This window comes from Mustelus asterias, chromosome 23 (assembly GCF_964213995.1).
Source record: "Mustelus asterias chromosome 23, sMusAst1.hap1.1, whole genome shotgun sequence".
Taxonomy (NCBI): Eukaryota; Metazoa; Chordata; class Chondrichthyes; order Carcharhiniformes; family Triakidae; genus Mustelus; species Mustelus asterias.
Window position 1 is genome coordinate 53,597,817 of NC_135823.1, and position 18,777 is coordinate 53,616,593.

The window sequence follows — 18,777 nt, forward strand, 5'->3', positions numbered from 1 at the left end:
CCTGCAGAGTATTTTCTTGCGGTTTTTAAAGTATGATATATTAGCTTAAATAAGCTAATTTGGTGGAGTAATGGATGAGGTGGAGGGCTGTTGTAGGCTGCAAAGAGATATAGATAGGATGCAAAGCTGGGCTGAAAAATGGCAAATGGAGTTTAACCCTGACAAATGCGAGGTGATTCATTTTGGTAGGACAAATTTAAATGTGGATTACAGGGTCAAAGGTAGGGTTCTGAAGAATGTGGAGGAACAGAGAGATCTTGGGGTTCATATCCATAGATCTCTGGAGGTTGCCACTCAAGTGGATAGAGCCGTGAAGAATGCCTATAGTGTGTTGGCATTCATGAACAGGGGGTTTGAGTTTAAGAGCCGTGGGGTTATGCTGCAACTGTACAGGACCTTGGTGAGACCACATTTGGAATATTGTGTGCAGTTCTGGTCACCTCACTACAAGAAGGATGTGGAGACACTGGAGAGAGTGCAAAGGAGATTTACCAGGATGCTGCCTGGTTTGGAGGGTAGGTCTTATGAGGAAAGGTTGAGGGAACTTGGGCTTTTCTCTTTGGAGCGGAGGAGGTTGAGAGGAGACTTGATAGAGGTTTATAAGATGATGAGGGGGATAGATAGAGTGAACGTTCAAAGACTATTTCCTCGGGTGAATGGAGCGGTAACTAGGGAGCATAACTATAGGGTTCATGGTGGGAGATATAGGAAGGATGTCCGAGGTAGGTTCTTTACGCAGAGAGTGGTTGGGGTGTGGAATGGACTGCCTGCAGGGATAGTGGAGTCAGAAACTTTAGGAACATTTAAGAAGCTATTGGATAGGCACATGGAGTACTTCGGGATGATAGGGAGGAAATAGCTTGATCTGGGTTTCAGACAAAGCTCGGCACAACATCGTGGGCCGAAGGGCCTGTTCTGTGCTGTACCGATCTATGTTCTAAATAGCGCTAGGGACGTTTGATTAAAATAGAAGTGTTTCAAGCGAAGGAACGTTCCTAGTTTAATCAAATTCCCTTAAAGGGAGCAACTAGTTTAGAGAGAAAGGAACCTCAGACCAGTGGTATGTTCCTCCTGCACATTGTGGGAAATAAGGTATGCTTCCAGTGTCCCTAACGATCATGTGTGCAAGGAGTGTGTCCAGCTGCGGCAACTGGCTAACTGCATTTCGGAGCTGGAGCTGCGGATGGATTCAATGCTGAGAACATTGTGGATAGCATGTTTAGTGAAGTGGTTACGCCACAGGTGAAGATTACATGAGCAGAAAGGGAATGGGTGACCATCAGACGAAATAAAAGGCTCAGGAAGGAAATGCATGTGTCCGCTGTAGTCATTCCTCCATCTCAGAAAGATATATCGCTTTGGATACTTCGGGTGGGGTGGGGTGGTGACCTCTCAGGGGAAAGCAACAACAGCCAAGTTCATGGCGCCACAGGTGGCTCTACTGCAAAGAAGGGGAGGAAAATGCGCAGAAGGGTTATAGTGATAGGGGATTCAATAGTATGGGGTACAAACAGGCCTTTCTTTGGCCACAGCTGTGAATTAAGGATGGTATTTACCTTCCATGGTGTCAGGGTCAGGATCTCACAGAGCAGCTGCAGGACATTCTGGAGAGAGTGAACAGCTAGTGGTTGTGGCACACATTGGTACCAATGACATAGGTAAACAAAGGGATGAGGTTCTGAAAACTAAATATAGGAATTTGAGAGATAAATTAAAAGGCAGGACCTCAGATGTAGTAATCAGATGATTACTTCCAATGCCGCACTCTCGCAAGAGGATAGATCAGATGAGGAGGATAATCAGATGGGCGGCACGGTAGCACAGTGGTTAGCACTGCTGCTTCACAGCTCCAGGGACCTGGGTTCGATTCCCGGCTTGGGTCACTGTCTGTGTGGAGTTTGCACATTCTCCTCGTGTCTGCGTGGGTTTCCTCCGGGTGCTCCGGTTTCCTCCCACTGTCCAAAGATGTGCGGGTTAGGTTGATTGGCCATGCTAAAATTGCCCCTTAGTGTCCTGAGATGTGTAGGTTAGCGGGATTAGTGGGTAAATATGTAGGGATATGGGGGTAGGGCCTGGGTGGGATTGTGGTCGGTGCAGACTTGATGGGCCAAATGACCTCTTTCGGCACTGTAGGGTTTCTATGATTTCTATGAATGTGAGGCTGGAAAAATGGTGTACCAGGGAGAAGTTTAGATTCTTGAGGCACTGAGACCAGTTCCAGGGAAGGTGAGACTTGTACAAGCCAGACGGGTTGCACCTGGCAGAGCTGGGACCAATATCCTTGCGGGGCTTTTGCTCGTTCAGTTGGGGAGGAGGATGGGAACCAAAGGGTAGGCTTAAATGGATCAGATTCAGATCAGGAAATGGGAGGTAGAACATTAGTTAGTGATGTAGTCAGCGACTTGGAAAGACAAAAGAAACAAGGGTTAAAAAAGCATCTAGCAAAGAAAATTGATGGGGTTGAGCTGCTTATACTTCAAGGACTGTTACAAACAAGGCAGGTGAACTAAGGGCATAGATAGACACATGGCAGCACGATGGTGTTGCTATAATAGAAACCTGGCTAAAGGAGGCAAAATTGGCAGCTCAATATTTTTGGATATAGAGTTTTCAGGCAGGATAGAGTGGGTGACAAATAAGTAGAGGAGCTAGCATTATTGGTTAAGGAATCAATTACAGTTGTGAGAAGGAATGCTATACTAATTGGGTTAACAAATGTGACTTTATGGGTTGAGATTAGGAATAAAAAAGAAGCAGGTCACACTACTAGGGAAATACTACAGACACCCAAATAGTGAGAGAGAAATAGAAAAACATATATGTAGACAAATTTCTGCCTGTAGAAATAAGAGGGCAATAATAGTAGGCGACTTTAACTTTCCCAATATCACCTGGGTTTCAAACAATACAAGGGGCATTGAAGGTGAAAAGTTCATGTACTGTGTTCAGGAACCTTTTAAACAATTCTGGATTTAGGCTTGGGAAATCAAGATGGGCAAGTGGGTGAAGTGACAGTGGGCGACCATATTGGGGATAGTGAACACAATTTGGTTAGATTTAGTATTACGTAAATTGACAGATAAATTAGGAGTAAAAGTTTTAAACTGGAGGAAAGCAAATTTGACAAAACTGAGAAGTGATTTGGATGAGCTGGACTGAACAAGACTGCTAAAGTTAAATCAGTAGTAAACCATTGGGAAGCATTAATAAGTGTCTGAAATTTGCTGCCTGAGTTAGTGGTGGAGGCACAGACCCTAAACTTGTTTAAAAGGTACCTAGATATGCACCTTAAGTGCTGTAAGTTGCAGGGCTATGAGTTGGGTGCAGGAAGATGGGATTAGAAAGGGCACCTGGGTGTCTTTGGGCTGGCATAGGCAAGATAAGTTTATAAGTTAATAAAATATAGGAGCAGAATTAGGCTATTCGGCCCATCGAGTCCACTCCACCATTCGATCATGGCTGATATGCTCCTCATCCTCATTTTCCTGCCTTCTCCCCATAACCTTTCAACCCATTACCAATTAAAAATCTGTCTAACTCCTTAAATTTACTCACTGTCCCAGCATCCACTGCAATTTGGGATAGCGAATTCCACAGATTCACAACCCTTTGGGAGAAGTAGTTTCTCCTCAACTCTGTTTTAAATTTGCTACCCCTTATCCTAAGACTATGACCTCTCATCCTAGAATGCCCCACCAGTGGAAGCATCCGCTCCACATCTACTTTATCCATACCTTTTATCATCTTGAATACCTCAATTTGATTTCCCCTCATTCTTCTAACGATGGACCAAATGGCCCCCTTCTGTGCTATATCATTTCTATGGTTCTATACATGAGATAAATGAAAAATCATGTTTTTCAACCCAAACATTATGGGGTCAACGTTTACATGAGATTGACTTTTACACGCGTATACATCTTTGAGCACACCTACTAAATGTGGAAATGCTTTTAACACGATTTTGCAACTGAGCCTGAATGATTTTGTAGCTGATATATTTGTTTTACCATACTGATTTTGCTATTGAAGCTATCTGATTTAATATTTCTAAAAACCTGAATCGTTTCTAAACTTAAACGCAGATGTCTTCAAACATACTCTTAATGGAAAAATGGCATCTTGATCAATTTGTTAACTGTAAGCTTTAGATTGAATGTAGAATCATATAGCCTAGAAGGAGGCTGTTCAGTTTATTATATCTATGTCGGCACTTTGAAAGCGCTATCCAATTTGTCCCACTCCCCAGTTATCATAGAATCTTAGATTTGTTAGAACACAGAAGGGTGCCATTCGACCTGTCATGTCACTGTAGCTCAGTGTAACAGCAACTTAACTAGTCCTATTCCCCAACCTTTTCCTTTAGCCCTGCAAATGTTTTTTTCTTCAAATAATTTTCCAATTCTCCTTTGAAAGACAAGATTGAATCTATCCCTACTCAGGCATTTTAGATCCTAACTACTTGCTGTGTAAAAACAAAATTGTTTTTTTTCTCATATTGTCTTTGGTTCTTATGCCATTCATCTTAAATCAAGTTCTTGATCGTTTTGCCAACGGGAACTGTTCCTCCTTAACTTCTATTTATTTCATAAGATTTGTATAGAATAAGATATCCGGCTGCTTTTAGACTAAACCAATGAATTGCTGTGCCGTCCTGAAAAGCTGCCAGTCACAACCAGCCACACTGACTGAGGTGATCAGCAACATCCTCCTAGGTTGCAGCTTGGGCTTGTAACCTCTTTGAATGCTCCGCTGCTTTTGATGTTATCAATCCTCCATGAACATTTTCCCACTATTTTGTACATCCACTACCATCCTCATTGTGTCACGTATATCAAGTGCATCCTACCAGTGGCCCACTCCTCATTCTTCACACACACCACCTGAGAAGTATGTCAGTTTTCACTGATAACGCACGTAGCTCTGTGTCTTTTGTTGACCCTGGGACTGCTGTCAGTCTAACTCCATATCTGATCGTTCTGAATGAGCCAAAACGTCCAGCTAAAATAGACCCATCTTCATGTTGCTGACCTTACCTCGCAATCCTGATTTAAAATTTCCTTATGTAGGTTGTAGCACAACGTTTCACACAGTGATGTGTGAGAGTATAGATAGTGTGGGGAACGTGAACTGGATCAGAAATTAAATCAAGGGGAAGCAAAAAGCTGTTGTAGATGGAGCTAAATGTATTCAAATCTGTGACAGCCGAGATTGAGGTAAATAGCATTTCCAAGGACGTGGAATAGTTTATTTTCAACTATAATTTACAAATTGAATTTTTTAAAAAACTGGAGTAATATAGAGAAATTGTGTGTTGTTTAACGAAAATGTTTTACAGGACTCTGACCGCATGTTGTTCAGAATGTTTATTACCTTTTTTTTGCTCAGTCACCCTAAAATATTACATGAAGAGGAAACAGCTTGCACAGTGGAAGACATCCATCAAAGCTTTCCATCGCTTTTCAAATGGTTTGATGTTGATTTTCTCAGTCGTAATTTATAACCAGAGGTGAATTACATGCACAGTTCCATGAGTACAATTTGCAATTCAACTATGGATCAGAACAGGCTGATGCAGTTTTAAGCAAAGAGCATATGTACTCTGAAAGCCTAAATGGGTAATACCATTGATCTAAAAAAGACAACAGGGTGGCACGATGGTTACCACTGCTGTCTCACAGTGACCCGGATTCAATTTCGGCCTCGGGTCACTGTCTGTGTGGAGTTTGCATGTTCTCGCCATGTCTGCGTGGGTTTCCTCAGGATGCTCCGGTTTCCTCCCACAGTCCAAAGATGTGTGGGTTAGGTTGATTCACCATGCTAAATTGACCCTAGTGTCAGTGAGATACAGCAGGGTAAATATGTCGGGTTACGGGAATAGGGCCTGGGTGGGATTGTGGTCGGTGCAGACTCGATGGGCTGAATGGCCTCCTTCTGCACTGTAGGGATTCTATGATTAGCTAGTGGCCTTAAACACCTGAATAATTGCTGAGCCTTATGCTTCACTGTCTTGCTGCTTTGTTCTTTGAATGCTCTGTTTAAAAGAATAACTTGCTCCTAAATCTGCATGTTTGGTTAATTATTCACGCTGAATAAGCTGTATACCAGTTCAATGGAAATCGAAGATCATATTTTTGTGATGGGGAAATGCTGGTGTTGGACAAGGTGAGAGGTCACATGACATCAGGTTATAGTCCAACAGGTTTATTTGAAATCACAAGCTTTCAGAGTGCTGCTCCTTAGTCAGGTGAAGTGCAATAACCACAAGTATTTTTCAACCTAGTGCATACTATCCCATTTTTTCAATTATAATTGCAGTGAAGATTTGCATTTTTACAACACCTGGTCAGGTTATTTCTAATTTATGTGGGAAAATTCAGCAGTAATGTGGTGTACAATGAAGCTCCATATGAATTATGATGAGCTTTTTCTCATTGTTCATGGGATGTGGGCATCACTAGCAAGTCCAACATTTATTAACATAGAAACAAAGAAGATAGGAGCAGGAAGAGGCCATTTGGCTCTTCGAGCCTGCTCCGCCGTTCATCACGATCAGGGCTAACCGTCCAACTCAATAGCCTAATCCTGCTTTCTAGTGTTATATCTAGTCGCCTCTTGAATACATTCAATGTTTTGCAATCAGCTTCTTCCTGTGGTAATGAATTCTACAGGCTCACCACTCTTTGGGTGAGGAAATGTCTCCTCACCTCCGTCAAATGGTCTATCCTGAACCCTCAGACTGTGACCCTGGTTCTGCATTCCCCCACCATCGGGAACATCCTCCCGCTATCTACCCTGCCTAGCCCTGTTAGAATTTTATAAGTCTCTATGAGATCCTCCCTCATTTGTCTGAACTCCAGTGAAAACAATCCTAACCTAGTCAATCTCTCTTATTGACCATCTCTAATTCACCTTGAGGCGATGGCGGTGAGCTACCTTCTTTAACCACTGCAGCCCTTATGTTGTAGATACATCTGTTTGTGAAGGAGTTCTGAGATTTTGACCACATGACAGGGAAGAAAGGATGATTGATTTGCTTCCTATGAATGGTGGTTGAGGGTGGATTGATGGCAATAATATCAGAAGACCCTGCTGTTCTTTACATCGTGCCATTAAAAACTATTCCATTGAATTTGAATTTAACACCTCACCTAAAAGAATACTGTGGTGAAAGAGTCTTTGTCTACATCGAATGGGGAAACGGGTGGAATCTGTATTTTACAGTACCATAGAAAAAGAAACCAAGTAGTCTTTCATTTATATAGCACTTCATGACCTCAGGATGTCCCAAGCACTTTACAAGACAATTAAGTACTTCTGAAATGGAGTCACTGTTGTAATGTAGGAAACTGAATTTCTTACTTAGAACTGGAATGGCAAATAGTGGAGAGAGAGCTAGCACATTGCTCTTCCACCAGCGCGTATCTACATTTCAGTTTTTGTTCGTTACTACATAGGAATTGCTGGATGAAAAAAGACCAAGGACCATCTCAGTTCACTTTTTATCACTATGTTTGTTATATGATACATTGATGATGGATTTGTCGGCTAACTAGTCATCAATGTCAGCAGACCCATCAAAATATGGAACGTTTTGGGATCCGTAAGGCCAAAGTCACTCGTTCCTTCCAAGTGTACTGCACCAACCATCGGTCTTGTCTCAAATTACTCAGATATCTGAGGAATTTGGTCAGTCTCGATTTAGCTTGTGGGGAGTTTAAGCCATTAATTTGGAACAGTTTCATTTAGAGAGATGGTGCAATGACTGGTGTGTAAAGACACCATAAGAGTGTTGGAAATGTTGTAATTTATAGGTTGCATATTGAGACAATCAAAAAATTTATTGTACATCTAGCCTGTGGTATTTTCCAATGGGAAAGATTATCTAACATTCCGTCTAGACAATATCCCAAAACCATCCTTGATACTCTTACATGAAAACTATTTCAGCCTCAGTTATAGTAATAGTATGTGGCCCTACCTCAAAAGGTTTTAAAATATGCAAATAATCAGGATGATTTAAAAAAAAAATTTTGTAGGATTTGGGTGTCACTGCAAGGCCAGCATGCATTGGGTCCTTTTTTTGCCCTAGAGAAGGCAGTGGTGCACTGCATTCTTGAATCACTGCAGGCTGTGTGCTGAAGGTGGTGATGGTGAAGGAATGGCAATTATATGCCCATGTTGGGATGGTGCATGACGTGGAGGTGATGGTATTCCAACTGGTACAATATTAAACAACACATTTCACAAAAGAAATGTTTCAGTGATACTGAAAGCAGTTCTGTTTTTACTAGTGTCCTTTCACTTAAAGGCTTTCCATGCGTGAAAGGAAAATTTAAAACTGATTTGAAGGAATAGCATGCAATTACCACAACACAACTCATCTCACTTGTGCAACACAATCAAGACCTTTAATTGAAAGTATCAACATACAAAGTCTGGTCTGGGACATCATGATAACTTTTTCATTTCAGCACCATTTTATCCACTGTACATTATGCATAATTTCCACAACCAAGTGCACACCATATTAAAATAAGACAAATGGAATGAACGTGAACACATTTATGCTTCGATTAATCCTATGCTTCATTTTACTCTTCCTCGTAACCATCAGGATCTTAATTTTTGGTTATCCACTTGTTTCTTTTTTTGATAACATTCCTATTCAAGTATATTGCCCACAATCTTGAAACTTAGTGAGTAAATTAGTTCTGCTCCTCTATAGCTACCAGTGCATTCTTCATTTTAATTGTTAGCAGCATATAACATTTAATATTTCCAAACACCAGAGACAAATTACCAGAAAGACCAATTGCAAAATCCCAATGACTACAAGAAAGGAGGAAGAAACAAAATGCAGGTTATGTGACTTCCAATATATAATTCTTCAGCTACAGTCTCGTTTGACATACTGGCTGTGAATATATTGCATTATACAGGGAGGTGCAAGTGATTGAAAACAAAGAGGCTGAAAAAGTGCGAATTGCACATATAACTTTAAAGCAATATATAAATTAGATTCTGAAAACTACATTCTGTATCTGGAATAAAGAATATAACTTAGATCATTTTTTTCTTCCTTCACTTAATTCACTTTCTGCTGAGGCCTATCTATCTTAAGTCGGCTGTCATAAAGTGTGGGTTAGCTGAGATATAGGGTTGGCAAGTGTGCTGTCAGTGACACCTGCAGAAGCAGTTTCCCTCCATGTCAGTTGACATAATCCACTTTTCACACGGTCAAAACGTTACAGTGAAACCCGCATATCAATTTGCTTTCGCTTTGAAGACTGGAGCAATCACGTTACAAGAGAAAGCTTCCACTGACTTTTCTGTTAAAAATAACTACATTCACCAAACAATCATGTTTAGTCTCAAGCACTGTCTGTATGTAACAAGCTTGCTGTACATTAATAGAAATTCTATGTTTGGATGCTATTTTGTCAGGTACCTTAGGGATGCGCAATGTTTTGGGTTGAGATTACATCTCAAGGAGAAAAAAATTATTGGTCCCATTGTTGAGGTACACCTTAAAGAATGCATTTAGTGTAATATTAATGTTACTGTAATTGGTGAATGAAAATTGATAGATACAGTTGGTGGCTTAATTACAGGAGTTCATTCACAACTTTTCAAAATAAATTTCAGATATTTTTTACGTCAGTTTTTAAAAATATGCATATTAAAAAGCTGAGGATACAATTTTGGAAGAATTGTTGCAATGGGAAAGCTTTTTACATTACCATGGCAATTATAAATTACTCTATAATCTGGCACAGACATCACAGAACACAATTTATCATGGAAATTTAACTTTAAACTGAGCAATACAGGGTAACTAACATTTACTTCAAGCGGAGAACACATCCCTTTGAGAACACACCCTCTAAAAACAGCTACAGGATAGATACATAATTTAATTCAAGCTGTACATTTTGTACAGAAAAAAGCGCGGTACCACAGACTACGTACTGACTGTAATTTCAGCTTCACTAACATCAGTATGTTTTTTTTTTCCTTTGACCGTCTGCAGAAAATATACACATTTAGGAGAAATTAAAAGCAACTTCAAGTTTTGTTGCTGCACAATTGCAACGAAGACAAAAGAAAACTCATGGATGTTGGAAAACAGTTTATAATGTAGAATCACTGCTGGTTAAAGTCTGTACAGCTCATTTTAATTTTTACTTCATATACTTAAATACTTCATACACATAAATACAGTTGTTTGAAGACTTGTAGAACAAAGTTGACCAACAGGGAATTGGCACATGACCAGCAATGGACAATTACAGGTGGGTACATGAAACAGACTGAATTAAAAAAAAAAGAAACTTCAACTTTTCATGTCATCGTATTTATAGTGTCCTATTGCAGCGGAAACATTTTGGGATTAAATATTAATGAACAAAAATACTCATGCAGTGTTGTGTGAATTGAACCATACGTTTTGACAGTCGTTCCAAATGCTGAGGCGAAATTCATGCTCTCAATTTTACAGTTTAGCGACATGCACATCCACTTCAGACTTCACTTTTTTTGCCACAGTTTAGTTTTCTTTTAGTGCTTGCACCCCATCTCCCAGCCCCCATCCTGCTAATTGTTGGGGGTGTACTGGGGGGGAGGGGGCACAAAGATGGGAGGAGAGGGAAACAGACTGCTGCACAAACACCGAACAACTCATATTTCAAAAAGAACAGTGACGAGCAGATGATGTCCTAAATGTTCCCATGGTTTCAGGAACCAAAGATCCTTCTATGGTTTGTGTTTAAAATGTGCTTCCACTGGAAAATAAAACAAACAGGCGGAGGTTATTTCATTGTAAATGCATTTTGACAGCAAAAATAAGCGTTGAAGATTAAGAAAAAGGCCCCTGGGTCTAAAAGCAGAGAATGCTGGTATCGATGGATCCAGGGAATCAGGTCATATTTCAGGTCAGTGACTTTTGGTCAGAACTGGAAGACGTTAGAGCCAAGAAGCTTTTAAGCTCGGAAAACAGGGGATAGGAATGGAAGAAAAAGGAGAGCTCTGCTGAGGGCCAAAATTATGTAGGCAAAATGGGGAGGTCATGGGGCATGTATAGAAGAAGCTGATGAGAATCCATCGCTATGCTCCCTTTGACTTAGTGTGATTGGTCTAATGGCTGAACAGAGTATGTCTTTGCATTGTAATTGGTCAACACTGAAGTTTCATTTCCTGCTAATCATGGAACCATGTTGTTTTAAATACTAAAGGTTCAGCAAGAGTAGTTAGTGTGTTGGTGCATAAGATGCAACAGTGTTCTCTTCCCCCAGCCATGTAAATTATCTTGTTTAAATTTGAAAGGAAAGCACTTTAAATAAATGTAGAAAAGGGACATGAGCTTCAATGTTATGGGATATCATCACCGCAATCTCCAGCAGGTTGGTATCAAATTCCTTTCTCTTATGCTAATGGAGGAAACGTACACTAAAGGAGGATAAATTCCAGAAACATAAAAACTGGAACAATGGAAACACATCTCTTCAAGGCAGAAACAGTTGAGATTAATTTGGCTGTCAAACATTCATAGAATCCCTACAGTACAGAACGAGGCTATTCGGCCCATCAGGTCTGCACTGACCGCAATTACACCCCGCCGCCCCCCTCCCCCCCCCCCCCCCCCCACCCACCCCCGGCCCTATCTCAGTAACCCCACGTATTTATGCTAGCTAGTCTCCCTGACACTAAAGGGCAATTTATCATTGCCTAACCCGCACATCTTTGGACTGAGGGGAGAAACCGGAGCACCCGGAGGAAACCCACACAGACATGGGGAGACTGTGCAAACTCCACACAGACAGACACCTGAGGCCGGAATAGAACCCGGGTCCCTGGCGCCGTGAGGCAGCAGTGCTAACCACCGTGCCACCGCCACCGCCCCCCCCCCCCCCCCACTTCTTCAGCAACAAGTTTTTATTGCAAATTTTAATTTCAGTGCATGAAGCATTTGTACCAGATGATGTGACACAGCCTGATGCCCGATTGAATGAATTATTCAATAGGAGAATGCCAGCACTATACAGAAATCTCAATCACAGCTGATATTCAGCACTGTACCTCTATTAATCCTTATTCTATTTTTGCAATGGCCTTGCTGCAGGAATTTACAGGATAGGAGAACAGACAGATTGATCTCAACACATGAAACCAAATGAATCTAAAAACAAGTCCCATATTTGTCACAACCCTTCAGTGCATTCAGGATTTAAAGAATATTTCACCCATTGCCTTTGCCCTTGCTAACCTACATTGACTCCTGGTCTGGCAATGTCTCAAATTTTGAAAATTCGTACCCTTGTTCCTAAATCCCTTCATGCTCTGCCTCTCCCCATCTCTGTAACCTTTGCCCATCCTACAATCCTCGGAGATCTCTGCACTACTCTAATTCTGACCTTTTGCACATCGTTAATCTTAATTGTTCCACCATTCACAGTTGTGTCACCTGGGTCCTAAGCTCAGGATTTTATTCCTTAAAGCTTATTTATTAGAGTCACAAGTGGGCTTACATTAACACTGCAATGAAGTTACTGTGAAAATCCCCTAGTTGCCACACACTGGGTACGTTGAGGGAGAATTTAGCATGGCCAATGCACCTAACCAGCACGTCTTTTGGACTAACACCTCTCCAGCTCTCTCTTTAAAAAAAAACTCAAAACCTACCTCTTTGACCAAGCTTTAGGTTGCTTGCCCTATATCTCCATATGTGGTTCTGTGTTAATTTTTGTTTGATTGATTGCTCCTGTGAAGGGCCATGAGAAGTTTGTGTGTGAGTGCAGTTTGTTGTCGATTATACGGCAGACTTTGCTCCTCGCTTTGTACACAGAAGAGAAAAGACGTTGCTTCTTACCTGCGTACTCCTGGGGCAACATTGCCCTGTCAATGACCTTCTGAAAGGCTTCCATCCAAATGCGCCGCTCATTCTCGGTTTCGCATGCAAACAGGAACTTCCTGTCAGGAGTCACTATGGTAATTCCATATTGCCAATGATTTCCTTGGGTTGCTGGAGGAAGACCGGCTAAAACACTATAGCTATTTTCCTTACTCCCAATGAACACTTCGCCGCGAGCAAAGGCATCCTGCAATGAGAGAATGTGGACAGTATTTTGTTCCTTCTCTCTTCAGCGTTGTTCTGCTTCATTGTGTAAAACGAAAGAAAGACTACTGAATGTGATTTATACCTTGAATGATCAGGCCATTCGTTGCTGGAGTACAATCCCACAGCTACCATTCTGGGCCTTACCCAAGTTCTCAAATTCAGCCATGATGCAGTGGATAGCCTTTGAGTCAAAAGGTTCCGGTACAAGTCCCACCCCAGCACCTTAAGCACAAAAATCTAAGTAGACTATCGCAAGGCAGTACTGAAGGAGTGCTACACTGTTGGGTATGCTGCCTTTCAAATTTTTTAAAAATTCATTCATAGGACATGGGCATCGCTGGCTGGGCCAGCACTTATTGCTCATCCCTAGTTGCCCTTGGAGAGCAGTTGAGAATCAACCACATTGCTGTGGCTCTGGAGTCACATGTAGGCCAAACCAGGTAAGGACGGCAGATTTCCTTCCCTAAAGGACATTAGTGAACCAGATGGGTTTTTCTGACAATTGTTTCATGGTCATCAGTAGATTCTTAATTCCAGATATTTTTTATTGAAATCAAATTCCACCATCTGTCGTGGTAGGATTCGAACCCGGGTCCCCATAATATTAGCTGAGTTTCTGGATTAAATGGTCTAGCAATAATACCACTAGACCATCGCCTCCCCTATAAATATTAAACCACAGACCTGCTGTATCAGGTGGATGTAAAACAGCCCATGGCATTATTTCAAACAACAGCGGAGTTGTCCCTAGTGCCATGACCAATATTTATCCCTCATTAAAACGGATTATCTGGTGATTGTCACATTTGTCAGATCTTGTGCACATATTAGTTGGCCTACATGTGACTCCAAACCCACAGCAATGTGATGGAGTCTCAACTGCTCTCCGGGATGGGCCATAAATACTGGCCCAGCCAGCAATTCCCACGTTCCATGAACGAACCAAAGGTACATATATGAGGAGGCATTTGGAGGGCAGTTGAGAGTCAACCACATTGCTGTGGGTCTGGAGTCACATATAGGCCAAACCAGGTATGGACGGCAGATTTGCTTCCATAAAGGATTCAAGTGAAGCAGGTGGGTTTTTACGACAATCGACAATGGTTTCATGGTCATCATTAGACAGATTTTTAAAAATTGAGTTCAAATTTCACCATCTGCTGTGGTGGGATCCCCAGAGCATTACGGTGGTACTCTGGTTTACTAACCCAGTGACAATACCATTAGGCCACTGCCTCCGCTTACAAGCAATGTTAAACAATCCAATAGCAGCTCAGATTTTGGTGAATATTGCCTTGGCACACACAAAACCATTTTGTTATCTGCAAATAGCCACAATCAAAATACAACAACACAGAATCCATCTCACTCAGAGACTGATGGCCTTGTTGATAACCTCATGCTGGTAGAAAATTATGGGGCCATTCTCCCTGATGCTTGCTTTGTAGAATTTAATTTAAGAATATGCATTGACCAAACTGCTGCTCATTGCCATCAACATCTGGCGGTGAAATGACTCCTCTGCTGATTATTCTAGTGAGGGGGGTATAAATGGAAAACGGGAAGGAATGAAAGGGACCTCATGATGGATCAGTGGCCAGTTCTAATCTTTGGGCGGGATTTTCCAGCCGGACTCGCCCCGAAACCGGAAAACCCTGCCCAAGGTGACTGGACCTTTCCATGATCTGCCCCTTGCCTGTTACGATTCCCGTGGTGGGCAGAATGAGAAAATTCGCCCCTATGTTCGTTCACTCTGATACAAAAGAATGTGAGGTGCCAAGAGTTCATTTTGCATTGATGCATTTTCTCCCCTGTATTTTTGCTGTTTAAGGATCCGCTGGAGGGTACCGGTCCTCAAATGCTGCCCCTGCTAGGACCAGAGGAAGTTTAGTACATCTGGCTTGCTTCGAATTCGGCTGTCCATTTTTAATTCCACTTGTCCTCCTTTTAAGTTGCCTTGTACTCGAAATGCATAAAGTTATCGCTCCCTTTTTAAAAAAAATAAAAAGCGGCGGAAAAGAGCTGGTGCCAGTACTGGCCTCGAGGAGGGACCTTGTGCCAAGGTCGGCCTGTGTGAGATTACACCATGAACATTGAGAAAAAGGAATAGGTGAGCTTCCGGAAAGTAAGAAATGAGGATACGCATCCTGTACCTACCAGTGGATCTTTAAAATACATCAGCCTCCTGTCATCTAACGTGAACCACCGCTTCTTAAAGCCTTCGGTTTGCTGAGGAAACAGAACAAGATTAAGATGTAAGAGATGGGGTAAAAATTATTCTGTAAAATAAACATACAAAGTCATTTTGCTGTCGTGACCAGTTATTTTGTTTCCACATTTTCATTGGGGGGGGGGGGGGGTGTGACGAGGAAGGGGGGAAGTTGAAACAAAAGGGAATGACCGAAAAGCTTTCAAGCAGAACATATCACTGTCGAAAAATAAAGGCTGGAATTCTCTGGCCGTTCACGCCGGCAGGATTCTTCGGTCCCGCCGGCAGCGCACCCCCGCCCGTGGGTTTCCCGCTGGCATGGGGTGATGTCAGTGGGAATTCCCATTGACAGCAGCGGGACCGGAGAGTCCCGCCGCCAGCAAACAACGCGCCACCTTCCACTGGCGGGAAACATGTGGCTGGGAAGCCAGAGAATCTCACCCAAAGGGTACAATCTATTTTACAATAATGTAAAGCAGTCTATCCACACTGATCATCGTTTGCAGTCTTGCTTATGCAGCCACGACAAGTCTCCATATATCTGATTAGATTCTTCATGGATATGTCTTCAAATTCCATTCTTGAGATGTGGGCCTGACTGGCAAGGCCAGCATTTGTTGCCCATCCCAATTTGCCCTTAGGAAGGTGGTAGCGAGCTGCCCTCTTGAAGTGCTGCAGTCCATGTGGTGTAGGTGCACCTAACAGTGCTGTTAGCTAAGGAGTTCCTTGATTTTTGACCCAGCAACGGTGAAGTAACAGCCAATACATATCCAAGACAAAATGGGGTAGGACTTGGAGGGGAGCTTGCATTGATGGTGTTACCATGTATCTGCTCATTTTGTCCTTGTACGTGGTATAGGCGCTGCTCAAGTAGTCCTGGCAAGTTGCTGCGATACAGCTTGCGGATGGTTATGCTGTAGCCACTGTGCACCAGGAGTAGAAGAATGACTATTTAAGATGGTGGATAGGATGTGCATTGGTGCCTAGGTTAAAAATCCTCCTGACCTCTCCAACCTGAAACTTGTTTTATTTGCATGCTGCTGCAGACCATATTTAAACTATCTTGTGGACATTCATCTAATTCTAATCACTCTCAACCTTTTGGTAGCAGTTACTAACTTCCCTTTGAGACTTGGGATGGTCCTAGGTAATTAGTAGAGCTTGAGGAGACACAGCAAGCGGTCAGAATTCTTATGTTTTATGCATGTCTTGCGAATCACTGCATTAATCGTACGTATGACCCAAACAAACTGAACTAAACAACGTCCCTCAAATTAGACTGCACGGTAGCACAGTGGCTAGCACTGCTGCTTCACAGCTCCAGGGTCCCGGGTTCGATTCCCGGCTCGGGTCACTGTCTGTGTGGAGTTTGCACATTCTCCTCGTGTCTGCGTGGGTTTCCTCCGGGTGCTCCGGTTTCCTCCCACAGTCCAAAGATGTGCGGGTTAGGTTGATTGGCCAGGTTAAAAAATTGCCCCTTAGAGTCCTGGGATGTGTAGATCAGAGGGATTAGCAGGTAAAATATGTGGGGGTAGGGCCTGGGTGGGATTGTGGTCGGTGCAGACTCGATGGGCCGAATGGCCTCCTTCTGCACTGTAGGGTTTCTATGATTTCTATGATTTCTAGACTGCTGAGCAAGAGATTTTAAAAGAGACTTTTTTGTTAGAATATATTCAACATTCTACAATGTTTTAATGTGCGTGTGAGCAACCTGAATACATTGCTGTTGCTACCCATTGAGCCATCTCCTCACAGGAAACATTTGTCCTTGTGGGACAGTCTAGGACAAGCGGTCACAGATACAGGGTGGGAATCTACAGCCACACTCATCCCGAAACCATAAAATCCCCGCCCGAGGTCAATGGACTTTACCACCCTCCGCCCCTCGCCCACTCCGACTCCCGTGGTGGGCGGGCCGGTAAAATTCCGGCCTTAGAACGAGAGGAGGTGGGTTAAAAAGTCAGATGAGGAGGAACTACTTCTCTCAGAGTGTGGCGGAACTCGCTGCCCCAGAGGGCAGAATCAATCAACAGATTCAAGAAAGAGATAGCTATGTTTCTGATGGAAAACGGGATAAAAGACTATGGGGGAAATGGCAGGAAAGTGGAGAGGAGACCAGGTTAAGATCAGCCATTATCATGTTAAATAACAGAGCGGGCTGGAAGGGCTGAATCGCCGACAGCCGCTCCTAATTCCTATGTTCTTATGACTAATCGCGACTGATTTTGGGCAGTCAATGACAGCAGCCAGCAGGGGGAGCCAAGAGGCTGGAAGTGTCAGTTTCCTTGCCGCTCACTGGTAGCTGGCTAAATTTGTCAATTCATTTATGGAGCCTGTTGACTCCAGCTTCCTCTTTGAATGAAAGCAATCGGTGGTTGTCTGTAGGAGTTCCTACATAATTCCGAAAAACCTCTTAAAGATGTGAAACTTTTATTCTTAAGCACTGCAAAAATACTTCCCTTTCTTGTGAACTAATGACTTTGTCGAAGAACAACATAGTTTACATCATAGGTCCAATAAACTATGGGTGGTGTTGAAAACGCAAGGCTTGACAAAATGTCTGTTAAATTCAGGTTAAATTCAGGAAGCACCTTGGGAACGTTTCACTACATTAAAGGTAATCTATAACCACAAGTTGTTGTTTTTGTTAAGCCAAAAGGATTCTTGGCATAAGACCATAAGATATAGGAGCAGAATTAGGCAATTCGGCCCATCGGGTCTGCTCCGCCATGGCTGATCAGTTTCTCAACCCTATTCTTCCGCCTTTTCTCCGTAACCTTTGATCCCCTTACCAACCAAGAACCTATCTATCTCTGTCTTAAATACACTCAACGGCCCGGCCTCCACAGCCTTCTGTGGCAATGAATTCCACAGATTCACCACCCTCTGGCTGAAGAAATTCCTCCTTCTAAATTCTCGGTTCTAAAGGGTCATCCCTCTACTCTGAGGCTGTGCCCTCGAATCCCAGTCTCTCCTTCCAATGGAAACATCTTCTCCACGTCCACTCTTTCCAGGTCTTTCAGTATTCTGTAAGTTTCAATGAGATCCCCCCCCCTCATCCTTCTAAACTCCATCAAGTACAGACCCAGAGTCCTCAAACACTCCTCATAAGTCAAGCTTTTCATTCCCGGGATCATTCTTGTGAATCTCCTCTGATCCTCTCTAAGGCCAGCACATCTTTCCTTTACATCATAGGTCCAATGTGCCCAATATTGCTCACAAGATTCTAAACGTGATCTCACCAGAGCCGTATAAAGTCTCTGAATTGAGTTGGCATTTGCTCCATCACTGGGACAGCAACAACAACTTGCATTTATATAGCCTCTTTTAGAGTGCTTCACTGAGACGACGTCACAATGAAACTACACAGGGCCCTGGTCAGACTACGCCCAAGATACTGGTTGGAATTTTACCACCTCACCCGCCCCAGAATTGAGGCGGGCAAGGCTCA

At 42.7% G+C, this 18,777-nt stretch overlaps 1 protein-coding gene across 1 annotated transcript in view; it reads right to left on the minus strand.

Moving 5' to 3' along the window:
* Window positions 1-8,390: 8,390 nt before the first annotated feature.
* Window positions 8,391-18,777, minus strand: part of LOC144510785 (arf-GAP with dual PH domain-containing protein 1-like) — a 148,664-nt gene continuing 138,277 nt past the window's right edge. The window contains exons 9-11 of the mRNA XM_078240665.1: window positions 15,275-15,346; window positions 12,869-13,097; window positions 8,391-10,784 (exon numbers count right to left, since the gene is read on the minus strand). Of these exons, the coding sequence (XP_078096791.1) occupies window positions 10,756-10,784; window positions 12,869-13,097; window positions 15,275-15,346 (330 nt within the window). The 3' untranslated portion in view covers window positions 8,391-10,755. The remainder of the gene's footprint in view (window positions 10,785-12,868; window positions 13,098-15,274; window positions 15,347-18,777) is intronic.